At 52.6% G+C, this 13,115-nt stretch overlaps 1 protein-coding gene across 6 annotated transcripts in view; it reads left to right on the top strand.

The window, feature by feature from the left end:
• Positions 1-12,667, top strand: part of SSH2 (slingshot protein phosphatase 2) — a 139,779-nt gene extending 127,112 nt beyond the window's left edge. For all 6 annotated transcript variants that reach the window (XM_038375316.2, XM_043499237.1, XM_038375321.2 and 3 more), the window contains 2 exons: positions 3,817-4,657; positions 6,777-12,667. In XM_038375316.2, the coding sequence (XP_038231244.1) occupies positions 3,817-4,657; positions 6,777-8,804 (2,869 nt within the window). In that variant the 3' untranslated portion in view covers positions 8,805-12,667. The remainder of the gene's footprint in view (positions 1-3,816; positions 4,658-6,776) is intronic.
• Positions 12,668-13,115: the final 448 nt, after the last annotated feature.

Below are 13,115 nucleotides of genomic sequence, written 5' to 3'. Positions count from 1 at the left end.
AACAGAGCCAAATGATTCCACTAGCTTTTACAGCATGGCTAAGTAGGAAACCAATCCCCCTCTCTGCCATCTACGAAATACGGCCCGATCATCTCAGCATCGCCATTTCCTTTTAGAAACATGCTCACCCAACATCTGGCTTGGCTTCAGGGCCGTTTTGTTGAGGAATGGTTGCTGCAGTCAGTGGGGGGAGCCCCTTTCCTCTGTACTCTAAACATCGTGTTTATTCCTGGATGGCATTTTCAACTCAGCAGGGAGGTAAGGTATGGCAGTGGATTTTGTAACACAAGGCCTGTCAGCTGACTAGCAAAAAGACATCAATAATGCATGTTTCCTGGACGTCCCCATAAAGGAGGTGTTAAACAATGTCCTGACTTGACCTGCTGGAAGAAAAAGATACTTGGTGTTCTGCCAGACTGCAGTATTGGTGCTGGAACCCTCCTCTGCTACTGGCTGTTTGTAGGTGGTCGCAGATGAAATCCCCGGGCGGTTACCGGTGCGTTGGGACATCATCAGCTTTCCCAGCATTGTCAGTGTGTAGCTCACGCCAGAGCAAGATGAAGTGAGCCTGGAAATGTGCGTGGTGGTGTCAGATGAGCAGAGCACCACACTGATCCAGCTGTGAGATGTTTGACCTGTCTCACTCCGTAAAGAGGAGCCCGGACATACACAGTCTCTAGGGTTTGCCGCTGTTGCAGCGTGTGGGTGAACAGAAGACTTTACAAACCAGTCATACTTGGTGTGTGACTAGTACTTTACCTCCTCAAGTCCTCTATGAATCTAGGTGACTGAGTGAGCTTGTCTGGCAGCCACTAGTACACCTGGAAACTTCTGCATGATGAGTCTTGATTTCTTCTTCTTTGCTCCCTCTGTGCTAGACATGGACAAGTTTATTCGTATCCAATATGGGAATGCCACCTTCACTCCTGCAGTGTGTGGCTCACCCTCACCCCGGGTATGCAACTGCCGAGCCTCTGCCCGCTTTGGACAAGTCCCCAGTATAACGACGTGAATCAGGTTATCGGTGAGGCCTTTCGAAGGCAAAGCAGCGATAGGCTTTTGAGCGCACGAGGCTAACAAGTCTAGGGTGAGCTAAGTGCCATGCTGGGCAGAGCAGCAGGCAGAACCCCGGGGCACCACGCACCCCTCACCTGCTCTCTGCTTTCACAGCTCCAAAAGGCTTCTCTGCCCTCTTTCGTTGCAGCTTTGGGCTCTCCCCTCCAGCTGCCCCCAGGCCTGTTTGCTGTGTTACCCCTAGGCAGGTAACAAGCCGATCTGTACTCTTGTGACTGTGGTCAGATGGTGGAGTGGAGGGCTTGTGAAGAGAGCCCTGTGCTTGGACTGTCTGGCGAGGTTGTTGGGAAGGTGAAGGGGGCATGGTAAGCGGGATATTGCATTCCAGCCGTAAACACAGAGCCCCGTGGCTCCTTTTGTCACAGCAGCAGGGATGTTTAGCTCCTTGGAGCCGTCAGCCATTAGCAGCAGGGCCAGAGTCTTTCCTTCACCTCATTAAACTCTCCTCTCCCTCCTGGCAAGCCTGGGCACCGCGTTGTGGCAACGCGCACTCAGAGAGTGTCAGGCAGGGGCCGAGCCCGAGGGCCGTACTGTGCCTTGTGCAGCATGAACATTCCTTTTACCAAACCAGCTGGGGCCGCCTGCCGGGGGACCAGAAACCAGAGAAAATGACCCAACCTCAGGGCCTGAGAGAGCTCCTTCATGCTGCCCAGCTACAGCCCGAGACACAGGTCGGGGAATGAGAGACTTTCACTGCAGCTGCTCCGAGCGATCCCACCTGAGCGCCAGCGCCCACTTGCTCTGCTCGACCCTGACCATGCCCCAGAATTGATGTTACCTGGGCTCGGGCTCTGCTGGAGGCAGATAAAACACTCGGCAAATCCAGTTTGCTCTTGCAAACAGGTGATTTGAATTTCAAAATAAAACACACGCAGAGTTCATCACACAGTCACCAGAGAGGCAGGGCATGAACCGCCCAGAAAGCTCTGCCCAATGTGTGTGACCGTAGTGTCTAGACCAAGGTCCAGTCACAAGCAGGGTCCATTGTGCTGGGCGTTGGACTGCACACGGGAGGATAGCGAGAAACAGTCCAGGCCCTAAAGCGTTTGCATGTAACCAGACAGTGTCCCTGAGAAGGATTTTACAGAAACTGGGGCACAGAGACAAAGCAGTGTGCCCAAGGACATCCAGGCGGGGAGCCCTCCATGGAGCTCTGACCTCCTGAGACCCAGCTCATGCCATGATCCCAACATCCTTAATAAACCCAAGGAATACATGGTGACTGCCAGGAGCAGTAGTCACTGCTTTACGTCATTGCACTAACGAATATTTGCAGACAAAATATTCTCTGTCTCCGGGTTATGCTTGTTGGGTCAGTTCCCAGCGGAAACCGAGAGCGTGCATCTGACAGCCGTACTGGGGCCCTACACAGGCCCCTCATAGCCCTCCCCGCTGTCCCGAGGGATCTGGTCCTGGTCCATTTCGCACACAACGACTCTTGGGGCCTGACTGCTGGGTCTGTAGTCTAACTTGGCACTGGGTCATTTTGTGAGGCCCCCTAGCCGTAGGGCGTTCCCTACCAGAAACATACAGCCTTGTTAGGGCTGTGTCACTGTTTTACCTGAGCAGTGTACCTGTGCTCAGCAGCCAGACCGCGCTGGCTGGGATCTTGGCCCACAAGCAGGCGACTGGAAGGTGGGATTGCAGTAGGGCATCCACAGACTTGCCTGGCTGCCCGCAGCGTCCTTGGGAGCCAGGCATGGTGCGGTGTGTGCTCTCCTCCTAGGGGGAGCCGGTAAAAGTGCAGCAAGTGGAGGAAGGGAAATCTCTAAAGCACAGCGCAGGGCTGGGCTGGTTGCGTGTTTTCATTGGTCCGGTTCCACTTTGGAGAAATCGCCCCATTTTGAGGGCCCCGGACACAACAGGTCTCGGAACAGGTGCTGCTGATGGGACAGCAACAGTTGACGTTCGCTCGAGCGTGTGACTGCTGGGACCCTCCCAAGGATGTTTTCCAGCAACGAGGGGGTGGCTGTCCTGGGCCTCGGTCCTGCAAACAAGATGCTATTTTTGGTCTCCTGTAACCATGCAGGATGCCCAGCCCCCACACCGCTCTCTGGTTTCCGTAGCTCCGTTGTTTACCAGAGCGTGCCCCAGGGATGTTGGAGCCTAGAGGGGAAATCAGGCATCCTTTTGTTCCAGGCCCACCACATACCCTGCTGAGTGTCCCCTTGGCTGGTGCCCTGCAGTTTGTTCTCCTCTTCCAACCCATCCATCATCTAGGGTCAAAGAAGGGACCACGTTCAGCAGAATTCCATGGGGTCCGCACAAATCACGGGGTCCTGTGCATGTAAATGGCTTACACCCCTGTGCTCATTTACACAGATGGATACTCTGAAATCCATTGCAACTGTACTCACTCCCCACAGGGCAGAGTTTGCCACTGCAGGCGTTTGGGGGGGTGCTGGGAGCAGAAAGTTCAGAGGGCAGAGGCCTGCTTTGTATTACCCCTTCCTATTGGTTGGTTTTCCTACCGTACTGCTGTCACCTGCTCGCCCGCAATGCTGGAGCGGTGCCAACTGCACCGACTCGGCCACTTAGACCCATGTGGATTCATTTTCTGACCAACTTTGACCACATTCAATGGAAGGGACTGGTTGTCGCCGCTGCATCTGGCCCAGAGGCTACCATGGCAGCAGCCCCCCCACTTACGCCAACCTGGGTTTGGCCCAGGGTTGTATTTTAAGCGTGTGTGATCCGCAGATGGTTTCTGACAGTGACTAAAACATTTCCCTTCTCCTGCAGCAAACAGCGGCATAACAAGCTGTGGCGGTCGCACTCGGACAGCGACCTCTCAGAGCACCACCAGCCGATCTGCAAGTCCAGGATGGAGCTGAACAAAAAGGAGATCACCACTTCTGCAGAGCAGCTCTCTGAGCCCACGGCAAATGACAACCACCAGCCTGCATCTCCCGTCTTCTCCGTGGGGCCGCGCATGGACTGTCTGCTCCAGCAGGACACGGACATGATCGAGGAGCTGTGTGCCAAAGAGAGGAGGATCCATTTGGAGTTCACAGCCAGAGGCTTCCGCACTGAACAAATAGAGGACGAATTGAACCTGAACAACATCAACGGGTGTCCGGCAGGGTGCTGCTTGGATGAGTCAGAATTTCCCCTGGATAATTGCCATTCTTCTGAGGCCTTGATGCAACTTGCAGAGCCTTTGGAGATGGCCACAGCATTCCCTGATCTGACCGTGGATGATCTAGAGACAGATGCCCTTAAAACTGACCTGAACGTGCATTTGGTACCCATGGAGGAATTCACGGCTTGTTTAAAAGACCTTCCCAGGTCGCCTGATCAGAATTCTCCAAGCCCACAGCTCAGTTCCCAGCCTGAAACCATGGACAGGATTGATTTCCTCAGTGCCCTAGAGAAGTTTGAGGAGCTGTCCCAAGAGAGCCGGTCTTACACCTGTTCCCACTACAGGATGGAGGAGCAGGGAGGTGGAAGGAACGGGGTCTCCAAGATGTCTGTGCCAGAGGTGCTGCCAGCAGAGACTGCTGTAGATACCCAGAGACATAGCTCTGCAGGCAACTCCCCTGCAGCACCGGAAGAGTTTTCCACAGATGAGGAACAACCAGAGGTAAGCACGGCTTGCTGCTTTCCTGTTAACTGCTGTTTGAATGTTCCTGATGGCTGTATGGTTAATGCAGTGGAAAGACGGGCAACATTCTGGTCTTCCAGTTAATGTGTCAATTGTATTGATAAACTCTTAGATGTAAAGCTTTGCATAAGGAGACCGGCAAGCTGGTTGTAGTACAGCTACTGTGAGCTTCTGAATCCCAAGCACGTGCCCCAGCCTGGGAATTGCATCTAGGGCAGTTATTTGTCCCCATCATAAACACCACCAAACAGCCTGACCCAATCGGCAACGTTCTTGGGTGGGAAGCTCCAGGCCTGGGGTAGCAGATCGGGATGGTGGGACAATGGTAGATCTGTGGGAGCGATTGTTGGGCTAGCAAAGCGGGGAGGGGCTTAAGCTGTAGGTCAGCATTGAAGAGCCTGGGCAGAACTACAGGCTGCGAATCCAAAACTTGGAACAGAACAGAAGAGGGGCTGCAGGTCAGGGCTGAGTTGCCCCAGCAGAGCTGTGTGAAAGGGTCTCCAGACTCAGAGTAGCTGGAGGGGCGGGGGACCAGCAGGGCAGGACTGAAAGGCGTTGGCAGAGCTGTGTGTGGAGAGCCCAGCACTGGAATAGGGGAGCTGCAGGTCAGGATTGGGTGACTAGTGCTATCAGTGGTTTGTTTTCATGAGTAATGAACCCCCACCCCAAAAAAAGAACATAATGTCTGCACGATAGTGCATCTGTTCAGGGGGCCATGACACAGGTGGGCTAACAGGACACTGCAGTTAGGTGCCCTCTGATTGGCAGTTATCTAGAGTCTTAGTGCCATGCAGAATGAAAAAGGAAGCTAGAGCCCTTTAGACCTAAACATCTTGTATCTTCATGGGCTGTGGCTGATCAGCAATGGCGTGGCTGGCCGCTTCTTTGAGAACGCGCTCGTTCCCTTCGGTTGAGTTGTTGGTTTTTATTCGATTTTCTATCTTCCAATGAGGATTTTTTAAATGTAGTAAGTGCTGCAGACAGTTCTCCATTCATGTCTCGGACTGAAGCTTGCTGGCAGAAGGGTAACCTGTGTCCTTAGCAAGCTCGGGGGGGTTATGTCCAAGAGGACACTTTTTATATGTCAATCGTTGAGGTCTTGAATGGGATCTAGACTCTCTAAGCGAAGTAGCTGAAAGGCTGGCTATTATGGCTGCTGATTTTATGTTCTCACCTTTCACTTGAAGAGTTGCTACTAATGGCTGTTGAATTTGTCCCTTGTGAGATATCAGAGTGTGATAAACATGATGCTCAGTGATGCACCCCAGGAGACATGTGGCTGGCGTAGTTTAACTCCCAACATTCTGAATTCCTGCTCCCTTTCTCTGCTGGGCTAAGTGAAAGCAGGTACTGGAAATCAGGTACTAGTTCTCTCTCCAGTCAGAGCCCGCTGGCAGTTCTGTGATCTAGGTTAGTCAGAGACTTGTTTTTTCCTGGGAAATGGTTTTACTTAAATATTTTCTCTTCTGGTAGTACAGCATTGGTTGCCTCCTTTCCACCTTGGTCCGAGCCTCTTTGGTTTTGCCTCGTATTTCAGTCCAGTATCTGCAAGCACAATTGACAGCGTACTGGTAGCTCTGTCTCTGCTCTAGCATCCCGAGCTACTCTCCAATGTGGCACATTTAGACTCCAACAAGGGCCTTCAGTGCATATATCCTGGCGGTTGGATTTGAAGCGATCCATTGTCATTTTCATTCCTGTTCTGTACAGGGTGAGAATTCTCACTCATATCCTTTATTTTCTTTTTAAATGACCTGAGTTTTGCCTTCAAATGCATGTTAAGTAAGAAGCACATGGAAGTTGGGTGCCTAAATCGCCTGGCATTTCAGCTAGTTTGGCATCTAAATGCCTTAAGCTAGTGGCAAATCCTGGCTGGAAACTTTTATTGAGACCAGAGCACCTCTGGAACAGCTCCAGTAGTGAGCATCTGAATCTTTTCTGCTTGGAGTGAGATCTTGGTGCCCACTACTCTGCATTAGCACCAGGGGCTTTTGTCTTTTTCTTGTATGTGTGTTCATTGCAGTTCAGGCTGTCTGACTGCAGGTGTGTTGTTGGCAAGGCTGCCTGCACTTTGTAATAAGTCTCTCTGTGTTTGCAGGACATCTCCGAACTGACCATCATGGGCCCTCTCACAAGATCCCACTCGGAAAATGCAATCTCTGTGAAAGAAATCATAACTGAAATTGAATCCATCAACCAGGGCGTAGGACCGTGCCAGCAGAAGATGGAGGGCTCAGCCGACCATGCCCAAACACCAAAGAGGAAAACAGCCCATGAGTTGCCTGCAGAGGTGGTCTGGGCATCTGAAAATAACCCTGGCAAGGCTGAGCAGAGCGAAGGAGGTTGCATGGCACAGCAGGAAACTGCAAAAGACCTTCCAAAACCAGACCAGGAAGGTGCTCCCACCTTCCAGCCACCCACCTGTGTGTCGGATGTGGAAGAAAGCGATCCCGCAGAAGACCAGCAGGAGCCTCGAGTGCAGGGTCTAAACCCTGGGTCAAAATGGTGTCCGGGGTCTGTTAAACGTGCCACCTTGGAATTCGAGGAGCGCTTGAGACAGGAGCAAGAGCACCAGCACGTTCCCCCAATGTGCTTGCTACCTACTCGCAAGAATTCCAAGAATGATTCTGCAACTGCCGAGCTTGCACCAAAGGGAAAGACCGAGGAACTGTCATGGGAGCTGGATCCTGCATGTAGAGAGAACGAGAGTGACAAGAGCCCAGCAGCCGAGGGTGCATTGCTTCATAGCCCTGAACCACTGGCTGACATGCACCTGTCGCCATCACTCACCCCTCGCCCCGTGCAGCCTGCTCGGGAGTCTCTGCTGGCAGAGCCTGGTGCCAAGAAGGACGTGCGCAGGACAGTGGTGTCACTGGATGGCTCCGGGGAGCCAGCCCTGCCCGGTCACCTCCCCAGGAGACTAGAAATTATCGAGTTCTCCCATGTGGGCATGCCACCTGATCTCCATGAGCATGACAGCAGCTGTGAGCAGGGCGTGTTGGAGAACGCAGTGGTGTTACTTCCAGTAGATGAAAACCTGAACCCTTCAGCGTGCGCTGAGATGGCACCTGTACATCCAGATGCTCTGCCTTTGCTTAACCCTTCAGTACTAGAGCACGAGGAGCTCGGGCGGGCCACCTTCACCCTGGGCAGCCCCGAGGAAGAGTACGGAGCAGCACTGATTAACCTGGATACCTCTTCATTCGTTGGCCAGGTGACACACTCGCCATTAGCAGGCCTGGATTACCTTTGTCACCAACGCGTAGTTCATCTGGAGGGCGTTATGGAGCACAGCACGAGCACGGACGATGAGCCAGCGGCACCGAGCAGCCTCTCAAGGAACGGGCACGTCCTGTGCGGGGTGAGTGACGGTGCCTTCATGGAGCTGAGCAACGAGGACTTAGATTTCCTCAGTAACCACACTGACGCCATGGGCATCTCTTTCCCCCCCTGCGGCCTCCCCCACAGCTCCAGCAGCCCCAGCATCAAAGACATGAGTGAGACTCCCAGCTCAGTGAAGCAGCGTGCGAAGGAACTTGAGGCCCAGGTACGGCAAGCGGGGCTTACCACGCCATCCCAGATGAAACGCTCAGCATCTATAGCCAAGCTGGGCTGCCTGGAACTCTCTCAAGATGACTTATCCGAGAGGAAGTCAGCCTCTTCCCATGCCAGCCTGACCCGTCCTGACTTGCTGCCCGCCTCCCCCAGGACTGGCCAAGGCAAGCGTGGGGCATTGCCAGAGCATGGCTTGGAAGGCCTACCTGAAAAGCCTTGTGCCTCCTCTCCCCTTATTCGCCAGGATCCAAAGCCCACTGAGCATTTTGTAGAGCAGCTTAAAACAACTGAGTGCATTGCCCAGAGCCAGCCGGTGCAGAGGCCACCAGTGCAGTATGCCAAAGAGTTCGGCTCAGCTCCGCAGAGTTTGTGTCCCAGTGCAGATCCTAGATTGACTAGCTCTGAAGAGGGTCTTTCACTGCTACAGACGCAGATACTAGACTCTTGGCTCCCGGCTCAAAGACTGGCTGTAGCACCTAGACATCAACACGGTAGAACTCACCCTCTGAGGAGACTAAAAAAGGCGAACGACAAAAAGCGGACAAGCAATCCATTCTATAATACCATGTGATCCTGAGCCCTCAGCTGGGACTTCTTTTTAAACAAAACCTATGTTGTTGTTCATACAAGGGGCAGGTGTAATATGTAAGGAACATGCACTTTATTTGTTAATTTTATATATTTTGTCATTTTACTGTTCCTGGCGCATGTAGATTTGGGTTGTATTTTTGTGTGGGATGCTGACTGCAAGACCATTTGTTATTTTTTTAATTATTTTTAACTCAAATAACCTCAAATATTCTTTGTTTTCAAAGAACACCTTTTGTAAGTGACAATTGCTGTTGGCAGTTGGCTCATCTCTGTGGTGAAATCTTGAGGGTTAGATTAGATTGGAACCAAGTCACAAATAACTTGAACGAACACACACACACACACACACACACACACACACACACACACACACACACACACACACACACACACACACACACAAATTGGTGCTAGCTGTGGCAGCTGGTGTAAATATGAAGGTTGTGCCAAGATCTGTGTGTGGCTTTTTTTGATCCACTTCAAGCTAACTGGAACTCACAACAGTGACAAATTGCTTCTGAAACTGCCTCTGGTTGGCTTGTGCCTGTAGCCCAAAGGCAGCTGATGGCTGGGCTGCACTTTTCAGTCTCTCGCTGTGGCTCCAACTTTGGAACGCAAAGTTGCATGGTTTGTTTCCAGGGAGTAGCTCCAATGTGATTAAAAACAAACAAACAAAAACCCAAAATGTACAAGGTGTCTTGATCGTGACCAGTGTGGTTAGAGACTTCAAACAGCAATCCCTCCCAGAGCCAGCCTCTTCTCTGCTTCGACCCTGGGGTTGCCAAATTCATTTGAATTTCATAATCTAAAAGAACCCGTTTTAACAGCAGCAATGGGGGGGGGAACTGACGTGTTCTTTTAAAACAAACAATTCTGTAGGGTTTTAACCCTTTCATTACTTGAATACTGCTGGGGGCCTTCTGCATTAATGGCCATATCATCTGTTCACCTTTGTCTCCCCCACCCAAGGCTGTTCTTTTCCTAGTGCTCCCTGAGATATTCTCCCCACACTCACATTCACACTCAGCTGGCTCTCAAACCCGAAGGCTGATTTAATTGTTAAATGATGTTTCCCCTCTTTCTGCTCTCACCTTAACACTTAACCCGGAGTAATGTTTTGTCTGAAAGTTCCCTTTTTCCCCCTAAATTGTGTACATACAGTATTTATCTAGATACCTTTTGTTATTTCTTACATTGTTTTCTTGAAAGGACATTCTGTAAACTGGAAAACAAAACCACTGGAATCCATCTGAGTGGTGTTCCTTGGTCTCTGCACAAATGCTTGAGTGGGTTTCCCTTCATAAGCTGTCTTCCCTCTCAGCAAGTGAGAGCCCATTGCCCGCTTCTGCCAAATGATGATATCCATCCTCCTTAAGTCTTGCAAGAGCCCCTGTTGCAGGAGAATGTTACCTACTCTCTTCCACTGCAGGTTTGTATTTCAGAGCCTCTTGCGAGGTTCAGCCGGTTTTGCTAGAGAGTGAGCACAGGGCAGGGCTGAGCTGACCCTTGGCGGCTGGTTTCCAGTGGGCATAACACATTTCACAAATGTTCCCTCTAGCAAATTACAACTAGTTTGCACTTCGTAGAAGAGCGACAGCACCAACTTGCCGTCCTGCAGTCCAGGGGGCTGTTGGTGGGGTATGGCATTCTGTTAACCGCACTGGCTACGCATCCTGCCAGAACCGAAGTAACTAGCAAAACCACTGGGTGTTCTTAGCAGTTGCTCATTGCAGGGGGGGCTGAGCCCTGCCCAGGTGCTGTTATGGGATCGAACGTGCTGTGTGCACACCAGTTTTGAGGGTGATGTGAAACTTGCAGTGCCTGTGACTCATGGAGAGCTGCAGCTGCTGAGAACAGAGCTCAGTTGGGTCCTGCCAGGACTCGCGCCTGGTGGCAAGGCCAGTCCTGCAGCCCCAGGGTCTGCGCAGAGTTCATCGCATAGCAGCAACGATTGTCCTGTTGAAGCAGGTGGCCGAGAGGAACCCAGAACTTGTGAGGGGCTGTGGCTGAAACGCTGGCCCATGCAGGCCATGTGCCGTGGAGCACTGGGAAGGGGCTGTGGCTGCTCTGTGAGGACAACAGTGGGAAATGCCCTGTTTGCACTCCACACAGCCCAGGGCCGGATGGCAAACGTACAGAGCTGCATTTGCCAGCCCAGGCACACAGGCTGCCAACAAACCAGCAGTTGGCTTGCAGGAAGCGTTCCCACGGGAGGAGGAAATGGGGCATTTGAAGAAAATCTTGCTGCAGGGCTCGGCTTCTTCACAGAGCTGGCACCTGCCCCTTCCCCGTGTTCCGTTGGGGTGCTGGGCACCCATGGCTCGAGTGCAGGCCCGGCTATTCTGGCTGGGCCACATGAAGCCGTCAGCCTGTTCAATCCACTCACCCATCTCTCTAGCCCTGCCCAGCCTGAGTGAGCGGTGGCTTCTCTGCCCGCTGGTGGCCTCTGGCTGGAGGATGGGATCTGGGAGCTTGTCTTGGTTACAGCTTGGCCTGGCCAAGACACCCCAGGTGATCTGTCTGGGAACTAACAAAGGTCGAAGCAGAGCAGGTGCCTTCCTGGCTGAGGGGACGCCGCATTTCCAGTCCCCTGTCACTGAGCAGCTTAACTCATGAGCGGGGTTGTGATAAATGTTTAATAAACAATGAAGGGCATTTCTCTACAAAGCAGCTGTTCCCCTGATCTCTTGCAAAGCTCTTGGAGGATATGTTGTTTACAATGTGCCCCTGAATCCTGGACAATATCTCAGCCATTCCGTCGGCCCCTGAGCTCCAGCCAGGCGAGCCTTACACGGAGGGTGCCCTGGTGTTCAGTCCTGGATCGTGTGTGCACGTGTGTGAAAAGTGAACTGGTCTGTTGCACTCATCGATGCATAGCTTTCTTTGAGCCACTCAAGAAAATGTTCGTTTTTTTTTTTTTTTAAATCCCTTCTGCTCAGTCATGATGGTGTGTTCCAAGCATTCGTCCGAGTGCTGAGGTTGGCCCTGGTTCTGGTTCTCAGCAGGGTGGGATTTAGCTCTGTGGTGTTCCTGGGACATCTCAGGCTTCCTTCCAGACTACAGCTGAGATCAGGATGGGGGTTTTAAGCTGGTACACACTTGTCTAGAGCCTGAGCCCCGTCAGGCTGTGCCAGGGAATCTGACCCTCCAATCACGTGCCCAGGGGGCAGTAACAACGCCCCAGCCTATAGTTTCAGGTTTCTTGCATTGCGCAGCCTGTCTGGGAGGGGGGTGCATAACGCTTCCCCCTATAGTGAGTGACATGCTCCCAAGATTTGGGGTGACCCAGCTCAAAAGAATGCCACATCCCTTTCCTGAAGGAGAACCTGCAGGAGACGGGAAGGGTGTTGAGGCTTAACCTCTCTTGCAGCTGGCAGAGGGGTCCCACCACACTGGGAGGCTGGTACTGGGGTGGAGGCTAGAGCAGCCAAGTTTGCCTTCGGATGGCAGTGAGGGGCTCAGTCCATGCACAGCTAGATCCTTGGTTGGCACTGATGCAGGTGCCGGTGCCTTTTGGTTGGTTGGGTTTTTTTCCTACAAATGAGACTTGCGTGCATGGGTTTGTAGGAACCATTCTTGCTCCAGAATTCACAGCCAGGCTGGCTCCTCCGCAGGGGCCCCAGGAAGGTGCTCGGAGACAGCTGGAAACAGAGTTCTGGACTTTGGGATGTAGGGGACAGCGCTTCGTCTTGTACCCTCCCCTGATCTTCTGCTGCCACTGGGATGTTCCCCCGGTCCCAGACTTGTACCCCCATGCTTGGCTGTTTGGAAATGTGAACTCTTGCACGGACGTGCAGATTCAATGTTCTTGTTACTGAATAAATTTTTATTTTGAGGATGAAACATGTGTGGGTGCCTCAGTTTCCTGGGGGGGCTGGTACCATGGGGGTTCATGGGACTCAAACATGAGCCATCTTGCTCACGGGGCAGGCAGGGGTGGGGAGCATGAGCAGGGTGCTGTTAGCCAGGCTGGCCTCTGTTACGTGACGGCCCGTGTTAGTCTCACCTCCCAGCTAACGGGCTGTGGAATTTCGTCCAGTTACTCCTGTGTTGAGCTCATGTGACCTGCGCTGGCTAAAGCAGATCTCCCAGGAGAGGGCATCTTGCCTTGATGTAAAGGCAGCAAGAGATGGGGGCTCCGCCACTTCCCTTGGCAGCTTGCTCCATGGGTTCCTTGCCCCCTGCTGTGGGGAAATGCAAAGGATCACGTGGCCCCATGAGGGCACGGTCGAGCTGGGGGTGGGGGTCTCTAGCACCTTGACTGGTTGTGACTGGCAGGAGTCCTGGGAGC

This window comes from Dermochelys coriacea, chromosome 17, assembly GCF_009764565.3.
Source record: "Dermochelys coriacea isolate rDerCor1 chromosome 17, rDerCor1.pri.v4, whole genome shotgun sequence".
In the NCBI taxonomy this organism is placed as follows: Eukaryota; Metazoa; Chordata; order Testudines; family Dermochelyidae; genus Dermochelys; species Dermochelys coriacea.
The sequence above is the reverse complement of the archived record's forward strand: the minus strand, read 5'-3'. Positions and strand labels throughout refer to the sequence as shown.